Genomic DNA, 15,900 nt, shown 5'->3' with positions numbered 1-15,900 from the left:
GACTTTAATTTTAAAAAATAAATTAATTAGAAAATTGCCTGGCTCCTGAAAACTGGACATGGAAAAAAATAATTACTTTTAGATATCAAAATCCCCCTTTCAAAGTAAACTGGCACCCAATACAGGAATGTTCCCTTTTGTTTATGCTCAAGGGCTTTATCTGGTTTGAGATAATGGAAGCAGTTGGGTTTCCACCACTTCCTTTAAGAAAATTTCCACTTTCAAAAAGATTTCCATTGCAGGAAATACTCAGATTTTCTAGCTGGTTCCCTCAGTTTGGTTTTGTCCCAGTATCCCCAGTGCCACCAGGCTGTTCCTACCCAACTCTCAGGGCTTAGACCTCCCAGCTGGAGACTCCAGCAGCTCTTCTTGCAGTGTAAAATTTGATTCTTCCCATCCTTTCTTCCTTGGTAAAGCCTTTCGGGCTGTCTTTCATTCTCATTGGAATCTGCATCTTTGGATTTAAAGCTTAAGTCTTTTTCATGCTTTGAAATAAAACGGTAAGCAGTGCAGATGTGCAGCAAACCTAGGAGTGATTTCTCCAGCTGATTTGTACTTGGTTGCTTGACAGTGGTTTCGGTCACTGCCTGAATGTCTCTCAGAAAAGAAGAAAGTTGGATTTGGGGTTGCTGTTACTCTGTCTCTGACATAGAGACAAATGCAACAGTTTGTGGTTACTTGGTCCCATGTTTGGCTGAGGGTGTCTGACAGAATGGCTCTGTAATAAGATAACAGCAGCAATAAACACCTTCTTTGACATGGTTTCTAAAGACCACCCTGGCTTGGAGAGGAGAAAAATTGTTTTCCCAGAGTGGAAAGCTCTGGTGAAGCCCAGCCACAAAATTCCCTCTTGATCCGGTCTAGATTTGGGTACTTAAGTAAATGCGGTTCCTTTTAACATGGCAACACTGCTATGCGCAGGAGGCAGGAACCTTGCTGCAGTCGGACAGCTGCAGGCTATCTGCAGTGAAGCTGACGCCCTTCTTGTTGTTTGTCCTGTTTTCCTTGAGATCAGAAGCCATGGCAGACTGAGCAGTTTTAGGCTTGTCTTCACTGCAGCTAATGTTGCCTTTTAATCTGGATGCTGTCCCCAGGCTGGCTCCTCTCCACGCAGACCAAACTGCCTGATCCTGCTCTTGTGGGCTTTCAACTGAGGCTGCAGCCTGGTGGCTGCTTTACTCAAACCAATAACTCTTCCTTGTTTCCATGGTCCTCCAAGGTCTTGTCGCTCATGGAGTATGAACAGTCAACTGAAAACATCGCCAGCTGGATCTTTTTCCTTGTCGGGGGAAATTAATAGCCAGGGCTGATAAACCAGTGAAGCTGTGAAGAGGTCTTTGTGTTGGATGTGATGGTTAGAGCTTGGGACCAGGAGGGTCCAGCTGGGAAAATGCTGTTACTTGCTCCTTTGCAGAGGGCATGTGCAACCTGAGCACGTGAGAGCCAGTGTGTGTCTTCTTCCCAACTCTTGTCTTAGCAGCTCCAGTCTCCACCTCTGTTATGTCTCAGCCTTTGTGTGTATTAATCTATGCCTGGTGAACTTATTGCCCTTGACATGGGAATCCCAGTTGGTTGATGAAACTTATGGGAGAGTCCCTGCCAGGTGCCTGTGTAGCCCCCATGTTGGGGCTTCCTGTGGTTCAGCTGTTCAGCACATTGCTCTGTCTTCCGATGAGGGATGGCATGGGCTTTGTCATGCACAAGAGCAGGAGTTTGAGATCTACTAGCCTCTCACCCTTGAGTGGATGTGCAAGCCCTGTCTTAAGGCCGGCGTGTGGCAGCTTGTACTGGATCATGTTGTGCTCCTCCCCCAGGAAAGAGTGTTCCTCCAGGGCTGGGAACCTCCTGCTTCTCAGGAGCACTGTTCTGATTAAATCTGCAAGGTACATACAGGTACCAGTCTCTCCTGGAAGCCTGGAAGAACAGTCCAAAATATCCGTGTCCAACGGCAGCTGCACAGAGGTCCTTAGCAGAGGCAGATGCCTCTCTAATAAGGCAGCTACAAGAAATGCTGGTGCCTGAGGTCTGGAGAGAGGTCACTGCAGAGAGCACAGCAAGACTGTGCTGATGCAGCTCCCTATATGCAGATGCTGATGGGTAGAAAAATCTCAGGCCTGGCTTCTTGAGACCTCTATGCTGTTTAAGGGCAAAAAAAACTGGCTTCTTGCACCACCACTTGCTAGCCCCTTTACGATGAAGAGCTGCATATGAGTGTGGCAGCACATTGCGCCACACACTTAACGTCCAGGTGAGAATGGTGGAGTTTTGGTTTGGGGCTCTTAAACTCTGAGATGCCATGAGAGTGCTTGTCCAGGTGTTTGGTGGGTGGCTATGCGGAGAAGGCAGACTCCATCAAGCAATTCAGTGCCCCGCATGCAGGTGTCCTCTGCCTTCCCTCAAGGGTGTCCATGTGTTGTGCAGTGTGCCTGGGGCCCTCCTCCTGCCCAGCTGCGTTTCAGCTTGGATGTGGGGATGGCGGTGTCTCCTCTTGCTTCCTCTGAAGCATGGAGAGGGGTATGTCAAGACTTTGCTCTGTTTAAAAGCCACAGAGTGAACCAGGAGAGCGTTGTGTTAACAAAAGCAAGCTTTATCCCACTGCATCCATAAGATGGGCTGTTGCCTTGTGGTGGGCTTGGACACAGGATGACACTTCCATTCTCCACCTTTGCCAAGGGAAAAGGTTCCCAGCCACTGGACAGGTTTGCTGAGGGATGCAGGCAGGGTGTGCAGTTCAGTGCAGTGTCTCTACCACCTGCCTTGGGTACAGATGTGAAGGCACATGCTGGCCCACTGAGCGCTCTCGAAGCTACTTGCTGCTCTTGCACTCCTGTGCTTTCTGTGAGGGGACCTGAGTCTGTTAAGTCAAACAGCTCTTTGCAAGCTTCCTGTAGAAGGGATGAGCCAGCCTGGGAGTTGACATCCAAAGTCATTGAGGGCCTTTTGCTCTCTGGCTTCTCTTCATGGCTCTGCTTTGCAACGAAGCTATCTGGGAGACAAGTCTTTGCTGGTGACAGTTGTCAGAGCAGAAGACAGTAAGATGGTTGATGGCAAATACAGCTTTTGGAGGACATGGTTTGGAATAATACTTGTATACCATCCTTGGGAGACGTAGCCCAACTTGCTCTGCCATTTACTGAACTTAAAATATACTTTCTATCTTTTCTAGCAGGCTCATCTTGCATCAGAGCATGACAGAAAGCAGTCAGATGCCAGGCAGTGCTTTGCCGTTGCCTTATTCCAGAGCCTGGACAAGCTACATTGCCGTGTGATGTTCGCACCTGGATTTTTGACTTGACAAGTTAGTTTAAACCTTATGGACCTCAGATTTTCAGGGGAAGGAGTGCCTTACTATGTATTCAATATGTGACACTTCACTTTCATGGGAATTCTTCTGTTCCCTTTTCTCACTCCATGAGTCATTGCATTTAGAGAAGGCTTTTTTTTAACCCTTAGATGGAACTAGTGGAAGGTAACGAAGTTCCTCACCTTGCTGCTAGTGCCAGTTCCAGGCTAGCACTTTGTGGGGCAGCCTGTTTCTCTGTGATTAAGAATGAGATGTCCTCATCTTGCATTAATCCTGCAGAGATTGCTAACAGAAACTCCCAGAGAAGCTACAGCTGACTGGTTTTGTGTATTTTTAGAGTCCTTCTCATCAGTGTATTTTACCCTCTATAATCTTCCCACGAGATGCTCCAGGCTGTCTGGGTTGTGCTATTGGGATGGGTTGGCATGTTTAAGGTAAACTGATGGAAGCAGATTTGGCAGGGGGAAAAGTCATGAAGGAGGAGAATTGGTTTGGAGGCTAGTGAGTATGAAATATTTACACAGCTATGAGATAATCTGAAGGGGAAACAGCATGTGCTTTCTGTGTATGTGTACGTATGTATTTGTGCGCACACAGGGCTGTTGTCTTTTTGTCAGATTCCCAGGGTTTTTTCTGCTGCTTCTGGCAAAGAACCACTAATGGTTTAATAGCTTATCAGCGCCTGCACACAGAAACAAAGGTTGGTACTTCCTGATTTTGTGTTTTCTTTGCTTTAAATAGGAATTCCCATTCTGATTAACATGAAACCTGGAAACTGAGCTGTCAGACCAGTCAGCTTTTTGAGATCAGTGCAGAATTCCTGACTGTGAGCAGCTTGAAGGCAGTCCAGGCACTGTTTTCCTGCTGTACAACCCCAGGGCTCTGCTCGCCTCCTGAAGGAAACTCGTGAGAGTGCGTGACCCAGGACAGATCATTGCTGAAGCACCTTGCTGTGAAGTGGCTAGATTGTACTGCTCTGGATGTATTTCTCTCCATCAGCCAGGTTTGGCATGCTTTTTCAGTGATGACGGGCCAAATTCTACCCAGTTATATTCAGCATTTTGCTTCTCTTCCAGCATTGAGGGGTTTGGGAATGTTCTTTACAGCTCCAGGTCTTGGAATCAAGTTACTATGAAAGTCGGTATTCAGAAACATGGAGGTCTTTTGGTTGTTCTTTTTTGTTCTAGAGTTTGTAGAGAAGGGCTTGAAAACAAGACAGCTGTGGTCTTGAGATCCAAAAAGCATTTGACTGAGCAGCAGTGTAATGGTGTTTAAATAGTCTTAGGATGTCTGGAAGGACCAACATAGAATTTCTTTGAACATCCAGTGCTGATGGCGCAGTGGGTCATGGTCCCCCTGCAGCAGTGTCCACCAATGAACTGTTTCTACTAAAGTCAGGGACAGAATTTAGACTTTTATAAGATGCCTAATTTTTTTGCTATTGGCGTAGTACTTGTCAGATCTGGCATTATTCAGTAGAAAATATCCTTCCCCTTTAAGAACATTATTGTTTTAGCCTTTTTTTCCTCTCCTCTTTGCCTTTTTCTTTCTCTATTTCTCATCCTTTTTCCTGGCCTCCATGCCTACTCTTTTCTTCCTCCAACACTTCTTTCCCTGCAGTCATTCCACATTCCCATCTCCTGAACCATTACTCCCACCCTCTTTCAGACCACCAAAGCACTCGGCAGTCATGCTACTACACTTGGCACTGCTCCTTTCTCTGGGACACCCCACTGATGGGAGGGCAGACATTAGCAGTCCCAGGTATGCCTCCCTCTGGTTTAAACTTGAGCTCCTTTTGGCCTGCTCAGGGCTTTAGCATTGTGCATTGGACATTTGTGATTCTCAGTTTTGGCATGCCTGAGTTTTAAAAGGGAGCAGTTGTGAGTTTCTGGGTGAGCTGCTGATTAAGGGGAGGATTTTTAGCTTACCTTGTGAGTCTTGGTTCTCAACATGTTTTTTTTTCATCCCTGAAAATGACAGGTTTTTTTCAGAGATAAAAAAGATATATTTTCACCTGCTACAAAAAAATGGATGAGTGAGTAGTGCAGGCATTTTGTTGTTGCTGAAGCATGAGCTTGCTTGCTTGCAACATCCTCCTTGTTCTGAGAGGGGAAGAAACAGAATGAGTCTTTTCTGCAGCACTGAAAACCACCTCTTGAATCCCCTCCAGACTGCAAGAGAGTGGATACAAAGTGCTTGTACAAATGGTTCTTTTGTACTATCTTTGGAAATATTAGGGTTTAAGCCTCTCACCTCAAAGACAAAATGGAAGTTACTGGTTTGTTTTGGTGGATTTGCCTCTCTGGGTCCCTGCAGTGGTCAAACCTCAGTGGATTCTCAGGTGCTGCTTGTTGTTTTTGTCAATTGATGAGTGGTTGAAAGAATTTCTTTTGTTAGTGTTTCCTCAGAGACAAGAAGCACCTCTAGCTGCAGCAACAAGAGGTGGTCCTGTCCTTACCTGCCTGGCTGTCCTACCGCCAGTGCAAGGCAGCAGAAGTGGGCAGGGGCTCCTGCCACTGCCCCTGTGCCCTGCCGGTTTGTGTCTCAGCCCTTGTGTCTCAGTCTGTGACCTGGGGTGACTGGACATGTATTTTCTTCTGCCACCTGCACAGGAACCTGCGGTAGAGGGGTAGGAATGTTTTGAACAGCTGCAGCTGTTTGCTTCAGAGCACCTGCATCAGTACTCTTGGATAAGCCAGTTCAAGATTTACCAGGCTTGCCCTGCTGACCTGCTTTCTGGTGGATGGTGTAAAACACAGCTGGCCCCAAGCTCTTCTGCGTGACTGCGCTCTGCAACCCATACTGAGTGGCTCAGCACATAGAGCTGCTCTACAGGATATTAGTCAGTTAATACCAAAAGCTTCTCAACTGCCATAAACCATATCAGTGCAAAAGTTGAGGTATTTTTGCCCTTTAATGTAGGCTTTGAAATGCAGTTGCATGAAACTGTATTGGTGCGCTGTTTCACTTGATGCCACAGAAATGAGAACATGAGGAAGTGCAAAATCATGCCTTCATCAGGATTAATTGTGCCTTGTGTCCCAGGTTGGATGTGCTAGGCCCAGGTACAAAGTCCGCTGTGCCACTGCCTGTGTAACCATCAGGTTGTGCAGCCAAGACCAGTTACTGAGAGGTGTGCATTTTCCATGTGCTTTTCCACGGATGCTGCAGTCAAGATTTTCTGTGTATTTCCTTTTTTCCTGCAAATGAGCCAGGTTACTTGATTTGTGGAGTCAGCGGGCCTTGCCAGTGGAGCCTGTGTGCTCTGGGAGTAGCTGTCTCCTGTTCAGACTACAAGAGCAAACTCAAACCAGACTAGAGACACCAGCTGTCAGTGAAGACTTCCCAAAACATGTTGGCTTCTTCTGCTGTGGCTATTTTCAGTCTTTCTAAGCAGGAGAAATGTCAGTGTTCTCCTCTTGTGTCAATATTTCAGCAGGGGCTTTCCAAAGCAATCTCTGGGCAGAGGTGAAGAAAGGAAAATGTTTAGCTATAAAGGAGTTTACTTAAGAAAACTGTGAAAATAGTCTGCTTGAAAAATATACATCGGTCCTTGGGCTGGCCATGGAGAAGCTTGGAAGAAGGAGGGCTAGCCTGCTAGTTAGCTAAGCATGTGCTCCCATGCTGCGCGATACAGCTAGGAAGGGTCCCATTCAGGCTAGCCCTGAGTCCATCTCTGATCTGAACAGTCATGGTAATGTTTTAATGAGCTAAGAGCCACCACAATGTACTGCAGTTTCCTGCTGCCCCATGTTGGTTTGGGGGACAGATGGGATCTCATTTGCACAGCATTGAAAGCATAGATCAAAACCCTGACTCACTAAAAAGAAAAGATTTTTCCATTTTTTCAATCAGCTGGCTGGGTCTGCAGTGACTGACCACTGCACAAATGAGCTGGTGCAGCTGTCAAAATCTGCCTTTTACTCTGTTTTCAGTGGAATATTGTGTTGGCCCACAAAAAAGTCAGGGAGGCAGCATGTTGCCTGCCCTGACCCAGCTGCCTTGTCCATTCTGTGTGAATAGCGCGTGTACTTACAGAGCAGGCAGCTCCTTAACACTGTGATTCACAGGCTAGTAAGCCCAGCATGATTTCAGGTTTGCTTTCAAATGCTGAACTGTAACCTGCAGCATTCAGGGGACACTTCATTTTCCTTATCAGTACTGGCATGTTGAGGTCTTCCTGGAGAAGCCCTCATTGCCCCTGCTAGTGCAGAGATGTCGGTCTTAGGTTGCCAGATCTGCCACCTCCAATCTCACCCTTAAAGAAAACCCCAGCCCTGTGCGTCATTAATCACTGGGGAGACTGTAATGCTGTGAATTTCCCTATCTTTGGTACAAAGTCTGGACTCTCCACGGAGTAAAGCTCTCCAGGGCTAGCAACAGGACCAATCGCAACTTCACTGCGGAATTTTTAACCCTGGTGTGTCTACTTCTTTTCTCAGTGCTGCGTGCTTGTGAAATAAAACTGCTGGCAATAATTTGTGATTCTACTTTATCGTGAAGAGCCCACATGCTGCAGATATTCTCATTCAGGCTTGGCTGCACGCTGTTGTAGTACTCAGCCAGGAAAGACACATTATTAACCTTGAAGCACACTGATTTTTCTCCTTCTGGGTGTTTCACAGTCATGTCAATGCAGCACTCTGCAAGGTGGGGCAGGGAGCTGAGAGGAAGGATATCTGATAGGCAGCACTTGAATTTTGTTCATAAAAATCTCAGGTTTGAAGGTAACCATGTGTAAAATGAGTGTCAACAGCTTTCTCAAATAAAGCATCGGGATAGATATTTGACTGCTTTTGGCTGCACAACTGAGCTCTGCTTCCCAAGCCCTTAAATTGGTAGTGGTTGCATACTTCAGGTGGGCACAGACACAGCAGAAGCACCTCTTTAATGTAGTTAAGCTACATGTGCCCCTCAGATGGAGAAAATGTTTTTGCCTTTTTACAAAGGGGTACCCGTGGGATGCCCTCCCTCCAGCCTCAGCCAGCCAGAGACCTCTCTTCTGACTCTCCTCTCCTCTTCCCTGCAGTTCTTCACAGAGTACGGTCCTGATTATGTGCTGGAGATCACACCGAGCTGCAGACCAGACCGCAATGAGCCACAGAGAATTCAAGAAATTCTTAACTCTATCAAAGGTGAGTTGTCCAAGCCAGCACTCCTGCTTCAGGCTTACAGGTCTTTTTAGAGAGGACTTCAGGAAAGCTCATTGGAGTCTTTCTCACTGACTAGAAAGGTGAACCACATTCACTTGACTGCTCATTGTGTACAATGTCATTTGTTTCCTGCTTCACTTGGGATTCTCAGTCTTAGTAGCACATCAGCTGAGAGCTGTGGGTCCCTGTTAGCGAAAGTTGCCATTGCCTTTCCTCTGGCTGGGCAGAGGAGCATGGGGCCTCGTCCTTATTAGAATCATAGAACAGCCCAGGTTGTAAGGGACCTCAAAGATCATCTGGTCCAACCTTTCATGGGAAAGGGAGCCTAGATGAGATTATCTAGCACCCTTTCCAGTCGCATCTTGAAAAACTCTAGCAATGGGGACTCTACCACGTCCCTGGGGAGGTTGTTCCAGTGACTGATTGTTCGCACTGTAAGAAATTTCTTTCTTGTAACAAGGTGAAACCTCTCCTGGTGCAGCTCATACCTGTTGCCCCTTGTCCTCTCCATGTGGCTCCTTGTGAAGAGAGAGCCTCTGTCCTCTCTGTAGCTGCCCTTCGAGTACAGAAATACTGGATACCGAGCCTTCTCTTCTCCAGGGAGAAGAGACACAACTCCCTCAGCCTTTGCTCATAGGGCAGGTTCTCATCTTCGTGGCCCTCCTTTGGACCCTCTCCAGTTTGTCCATGTCTTTTTTGATTTGTGGGGACCAGAACTGGACATAGTACTCCAGATACAGCTAACAAGCACTGAATAGAGTGGGATGATCCCATCTGTATCTCTGCTAGTAACGCCCCTGCAGATGCTGCCCAGCATCCAATTTGCCTTCGTTGCTGCAGCGGCACACTGCTGGATCATGTTCAGCTTGCTTTCCCCCAGGACCCCCAGGTTCCTTTCAGCAAGGCTGCTCCCCAGCCACACAGACCCTAGCCTGAACCGGGATCTTTGGTTATTCTGTCCCAGGTGCGGGACCTTGCCCGTGTCATTGTTAAACTTCATGCTGTTCTTGTTAGCCCACTCTTCCAGCTTGTCCAAGTCTGTAAGATGGCTCTCCCTTCTGATGTGTCCACCTCAGCACCCAGTTTGGTGTCATCAGCAAACTTGGTGAGGTTGCTTTCAATCCCATTATCCAGATCCTTTATGAAGATGTTGAACAGTGTGGGGCCCAGTATCAATCCCTGGGGGACCACACTTGTGACAGGCTGCCGGCCTGAGTAAAAACCATTGATCACCACCTTCTGCGTGTTGCCTGTGAGCCAATTCCCTCCCTACCTGCTTTGCAGACTGCCCATCCAATCTGTGTCTTGCCAGTTTGTCCAGGAGGAGGCTGTGGGAAACAGTGTCAAACACTTTGCTGAAACCCAAGTAAACAACATCCATTGCTCTCCCCACATTGACAGAAGATGGTATTTTGATGTAGAAGATGACCAGATCAGCCTGGCATGATTTGTCCTTGGTAAATCCATGCTGGCTTTTCCCAGTCACCTGCTTAATTTGGTTTGTAATAGTTTCTAAGAGAACTCGTTCCATGACTTTCCCAGGGATTGAAGTATGACTAATGTGCCTGCAGTTTTCTGGATCCTCTTTTGGGCCCTCCTTGTAGATGGGTGTGACAGTTGCCCTCTGCCAGTAATCAGGGGTATCCCCTGATCTCCATTACTTTTCAAGTATTATAGACAGTGGCCTTGCAAGAATGTCAGCCACTTCTCTTAACATAGATTTATGTGGGTGGAACCTTTTGCAATAGGTCACAGACCACCCATCCCTGCTGGTGGGTGGACACTTGCATTGTCCAGCTATGCAGGTAAAGACAGAGGTAGAGAAGGTATTGAGAACCTCTGTCTTGTCAACATTATTAGTAATTGGTTTCTCTGCCCTTGTTAGCAATGGGCCTATGTCTTCCCTGGGCTTCTGCTTACTGCTCACATATCTGAAGAACCCATTCTTCTTGTGTTAACTTGATGTTTTGCCACTCAGAGGGACCTTGGCAGGCTTGAGAGGTGGGCTCGTGTGAACCTCATGAAGTTCAACAAGACCAAGTGCAAGGTCTTGCACGTGGGTCGGGACAGTCCCAAGCGCAAATACAGGCTGGGCATGAGTGGATTGAGAGCAGCCCTGAGGAGAAGGATTTGGGGTTGTTGGTTGACAAGAAGCTCAACATGACCCAGCAATGTGAGTTTGCAGCCCAGAAAGCCAACTGTATTCTGGGCTGCATCAAAAGAAGCATGACCAGCAGGTCAAGGGAGGCGATTCTCCCTCTCTACTCCGCTCTCATGAGACCCCCCTCTGGAGTACTACATTCAGCTCTGTGGCCCCCAACATAAGAAGGACATGGACCTGTTGGAGCGAGTCCAGAGGAGGGCCACGAAGATGATCAGAGGGCTGGAGCACCTTCTGTGATGCTATGATTCATTCGATGAGATTAAACACTTGCTGGATGTGGTTGTGGGTGTCATCAACTTCAGACATATGTGCCCACAGAGGCTTCCTACAGAAGAGGGCAGCTAATTACAGCTAGACAGAAGAAGCTAGGGCTGTGAGCCCAGGTCTCAGCCTGGATGCAAGGAGGGTACCATGGCTGGGATTACCCTGTCAATAAGAGAGAAACCCCTTAGTGGACTGCCTGGAGCTGGGCGTTAATGTTTGGATGTAGGACAACCTGGAGGCTATGTAGGGCTGAATGAGAAGCAGATGCTTTCAAAGAGGATATGTTCCAGCTGCTTCTGATGCGTGGTTTTCGTTCCCTTTCGTACCACGGTGTCTGAATTCAAGAGAGGAGAGCTCACATATTTAGCCCTTCCCCTGCATCATGGCTCGCTTTTCAGTTCCCCAGCCTAGTTTTTCCCCAGCCTCTCCAGTCCCCAGCCCAGTTTTGACTCCTAGACTTCCTTCCCAATTGCTGACAGTCGCGTTATCACACCTTGGTGAACTACCACTTCCCATGTGTACACTCATCACCTGAGTTACAAGACTGACATAGGGTATTTTACCTTCTTCTGCCTCTTTAGTTTAAATCACCATTTGTTGCATCAAAAGTCCCAAGTTCTGTATTTTTATGCTGTGAGCTCAGGTCCTCATCCTGCATGCAAGTTCGGTTGGAGCTTGTCAGTTAGAGAGTGAACCCTGCAACACAAAAATAGCCCTAGCACAAGTCTTTTCTCTGAGACAGTGCTTTGCCCTGGAGCAAAGTTCCCATCCTTTGCTCCCGAGACAACAGGAGTGCTCCGATTCGGTGGAAGTAACTCAGAAAACAGCCATGTCTTCTAGTGTCTTACAGAGAGATGAATAAAAGGCAAGACTCTACGCTTGCTGAAGTGGGCTTGTAACATGGCACACTACCACCTCACTTGGATCACATTCAGGCAGTTGTCCCCAAGCCTGTGTGAGGGACCGCTGCCTGGGAGGAGGTGGAAACCTGCAGGACTGGTCTGTGCCCATCCTTTGGAGATGGGCGACTTCAGCGCAGGTCTGTTGAAACACTTCTTTGGGAACGTTTGGTCCACCACCTGATCACAACTGCTTGTGCTTTGTTACATACAGCTCCCCCACTCCTTTTCTCTCCTATGCATGATGATTTTTGTTTTCTTTTTTGTCGTGCTGCAAAAGAGCAGTCTTTCTCTTTATTGTCATCTGTCAAAGTGCTATCTGGGGCATGAGGCAGTTACAAACCCTGTTCCCAACAGATACTTGACTTATGGGCTCCCAAGGCAATTGCAGCTTAACTAGACTGGTTTTCCCTGCGGTGAGTTTTCCACTGCACTTATAGTGGCAGTACCAGAGGAAGCAGGAGCGAGTGGGGTAAGGAGGGTCCTTTCCCTTCGGCAGTGAAACGGTGATGGATGGAGCAAGGCAGAACTGCAGCCCCTACTCCAGGCTGTACAGGGGGATGTGGCACTGCCAGCCCTGGGGGAACGGGCCTGCTGGGCGCAGGGCCGGGTGCTGGATGGACTGACAGCAGTAGAGCCATGGCTCCTGCTCTTGACTGTTGCCTCCCAGCATTGCTTTGCTGCCTGCTTGGCTGTGCTGGCAGCTGCTGGACTTTCCATCCCCTCCTGCTCCAGCAACTGTGGCCCCAGCTACCATGCAAAGCAGTAAGTGTGAGTGCAGAGCATCCAATGCCCCGGCACGCAGAAAAAGTCTTTATCATCTGCTTGGGATGTGAACCACCATGTCTAAATGGAAATTGTGGGTGAGGAAGCAGCAGGGAGAGGACAGGGACTGCCAGCCCAGCCTGCAGGCTCTCTTTAGCACACTTAACTGCTCCAGAATTGAGGGTTGGCTGCCAGGCGCTTTGCCCAGGGTCCCACAAAGCCCCAGCTACTCTTTTTATTTCAGGCCTAACGAGAGACCCTGGTCTGCCTTTGGCAGGAGCGTGTGTAGCGTCCTTGGGACTAGCTCCTGCAGCACTGGCCTCCCTCCATTGGCCCTTGGGGCTGAGCCAGAGCTGCTGTGCTCTTCTCAGAGCTGCCTGCAGGGCTGGGCCTTGCCCGAGGGCAAAGGAAGGTGGTTCCCCACCTGATCTCCATGCATGTCCTCAGGAGCTGGGACAGTCCTTTAGCCAGGCAGGAGACTGAAAGCTGTTGGAGTCCAGGGCACGTGGTTGGGTCAGCCCTGCCAGCTCCTGCCAGCCTTGTTCAATGCCCTTGCCCATCTGTCTTGTCCCTGTCCCCAGGAGAAGCTGGGGGCAGCAAGACAGGGCTTGTAAGTCCTTTTCACTCTCTGTGCATGTTGTGATGTATTGGTGTTAGAAGCAGAGTAGGAGGAGGTGGGTGGGAGATGCAATGCCATGGATACCCTGGAGTGTCCATTCCCAAGCACAGGCTAATCCTAGGGAGGGGATATCCCCCCTGACCTGTCCAGGAGGGAAGGAGGAACAGCATTGCTTCAGAGCTGGAAGGGAGGGATCTATGCTGTGCACTCTTGGCAATGCATCCAGCCTGGAGGAAGGACAAGGCAGCAGGGAGTGAGCATGGGCCCCTCTGGTGCTGGCCCATGAATCCTGAACCAGCGATCAGCCTGCAGGAGAAACTCATAGCAGAAGCAGTGGCAGGATCTTTGGTAGTTCCCGAAGTCTGGCTCAGAGGAGGGCAGCAGCCTCTGAAGGGAGTGAGGGGCCAGCAGGGACTGGGGTCTGAGCTGAGCCTGGGTTTCCTGTATCACTGCCCAGTCTGTCAGGTGTAGGGGTGGCACCCCTGCCCCTGGCCAGGCCACTCCATCAGGCTGAAATATCAGTGGAAATACCCTTTTCTGCCTCCTTTTATTTGCAGGGAATCTGAAGCATGTTGTTTAGTGGAGAAGGAAGGCTCAAGTTTCCGCAAGAGCATTTCCCGTGGGGAAGACAGCGTGTTTATTTGAGCAGCTAGTGAAATTTGTGGCTGTGGGGGAAATTTGGAAGAAATTACTGTTGATTGGTTGATTTTTTTCTCTTTAAAGAAGAAAAGCTGCCACTGCACACGATGAGCACTGTGGCTGTCCCCAGGCAGGAGTGTGGGCCCTCCAGCCACAGCCTTCCAGTGCTGGCAGAGCCTCCCTTGCTCCTTTCTCTTTCCTGTTTTAACACCACAGAGTTTATTCTCACAACTGGTTTTAAATGTTTTTTAAGAGAGGGGCTCCTCAGACCTGTGAACCCTCCCCAGCTGGCAGGAGCACGGCCTCTGAGCTGCCAACCCAGGGAGTGGTACTGAGGGCCAGCCGGGGCCTGGGCCACAGGCTGTGCCTCTTACCCACAGAAAGGCACAGCTGTTGTTTTTTTAACTGGGATTTTTTTTTAAATAAAGTATTTGAAATACTCCTCCAGCCCTTGCCTTTCTTCCTGCGCCCACCCTGCCTTGCCAGTGCTCTTTTCCACAGCACTTCACATGTTCAGCAGAGGTCCCGCCAGCACTGGAAAGCAAAGATCTGCACTTGCATTTGTGACCGTCCCTTCCAGCCCCATCACGTAAGGCAGCACAGATACCTCCCCCCACCCCGAGCGATGGGTGGGCTCCTGAAATCCTGTGCTGAGGGGCCAGACCCTGGGGATGCTCTCCAGAGTGTCGAGGGAGATACAGGGCAGGGTGGCTACTCCTGACCTGAGAGATCTCAGATGAACCTCCAGATGCCCCAGTGCCCTATAAGAACTGCCACTCAGCATCTCAGCAAGGGGACAGGTACACAGGTATCTGGGGTAGATCCATCCCGGTGCCTCAGGCTGTGGAGCCTGGCCTCTGCTGCCCTTGTCCGCTCCTTCACCTGGCCCACGGAGCTTTTATTTGTGCTGTTTCTTTTTAAAGATGTCCAGTTGCTGTGGGAAAGCATATTTCCTGTTGCTTTAATTAGATTATGCTGGAATAAATAGCAAGACGAAGGGGCTCCCAGCCTGGCCTGGCTTTGTTGTGATCTCTTGTTTTTCACTGCCGATCCAAACAACAGGAAATCCAGTGTGGAGGGAGTTCAGCTGGACGTGGCTTCCATGTCCCCCGGAGTGACTCCTGACCCCCTCCCTGCTTCCCGCCGTGTCCCCCTGGTGCCTGCTGCAGTGGGGTGGGGGGAGACCGGCGTTGTGTGGTGACTGCTGGCAGAAGGCTGGCACTGCCACTGGCACAGCAAAGGCTCTCAGTGCCCAGGGGAAATGTCAGCCCTGGGGATCATTCAGCCAGAAGAGTGAGATAGAGAGAGCAGAGAAGCTGGCCGGCTGCCCCCTCCGACCCACATTGGGGCCCCATGTGCTCTGACCCCGCACCAGGCACAGACAGCCCTGCAAGCCATGGGACCTGCTTCAGGAACACCACTGGGAAAACAAACAATAGGAACCCCCCCAAATATCAAACACTGTGGCACTAAATGGGGTTTAGGTGAGGTGCAGGGAGAGCTGCACCCGGTCATGGGACTGTAGGGATATGGCACCCTAAACCAGGCAGGTTGCCCACCCACAGACAGCTGGGGAAACTGAAGCACAGGGTAAAGCACCTCCTCCGCCATCTCTGTCCACAGCCCTAAATGCAGAGAGACAACTGGAGCTTAGCTCGGTGCAAAGCAAGAAAAGTGCAAAAGGAGGGACAAAGGCTCGGGGGGTACCCCCAGTGCCCCCTCAGCTGACCCCCTCACGCCCAAATCCCCCTCCAGCCAGCTGAAGGCACCAGCCCACATCAACCTCGCCAGCCCTGGCACCAACTGAGCTCCCTTCTTGCCCCCCACCCGGGATAGGAGTTACAAGGGTGTCCCAGCCTGGATGGGGGGAGGCATGGGGGTTCCCACCCAAGAGGTTGTGAGGCAGGTGAAAGAACATGGGGCAGTTGGGGGTGTCCAGGCTGGGTGGGGAAGTGTGGGAGGCACCCGCCTGGATAGGGTGACATGGCGGGTCCCAGCCCGAACGGGGAGGACACGGAGGGGCCCAACCTGGGAGGTGGGGGGCATGGGGGCCGGCCGGGGGCCGGAGGTGCCGGCGCCGCCCCCGGGGG

At 49.8% G+C, this 15,900-nt stretch overlaps 1 protein-coding gene across 9 annotated transcripts in view; it reads left to right on the top strand.

Moving 5' to 3' along the window:
* Nucleotides 1-14,252, top strand: part of HDAC8 (histone deacetylase 8) — a 46,322-nt gene extending 32,070 nt beyond the window's left edge. For all 9 annotated transcript variants that reach the window (XM_069810712.1, XM_069810715.1, XM_069810710.1 and 6 more), the window contains 2 exons: nucleotides 8,337-8,442; nucleotides 13,729-14,252. In XM_069810712.1, coding sequence (XP_069666813.1) covers nucleotides 8,337-8,442; nucleotides 13,729-13,751 — 129 coding nt within the window. In that variant the 3' untranslated portion in view covers nucleotides 13,752-14,252. The remainder of the gene's footprint in view (nucleotides 1-8,336; nucleotides 8,443-13,728) is intronic.
* The last annotated feature ends 1,648 nt before the right edge of the window (nucleotides 14,253-15,900 follow it).

This window comes from Haliaeetus albicilla, chromosome 23 (genome assembly GCF_947461875.1).
Source record: "Haliaeetus albicilla chromosome 23, bHalAlb1.1, whole genome shotgun sequence".
In the NCBI taxonomy this organism is placed as follows: Eukaryota; Metazoa; Chordata; class Aves; order Accipitriformes; family Accipitridae; genus Haliaeetus; species Haliaeetus albicilla.
This window is presented reverse-complemented; position numbering and strand designations above follow the sequence as displayed.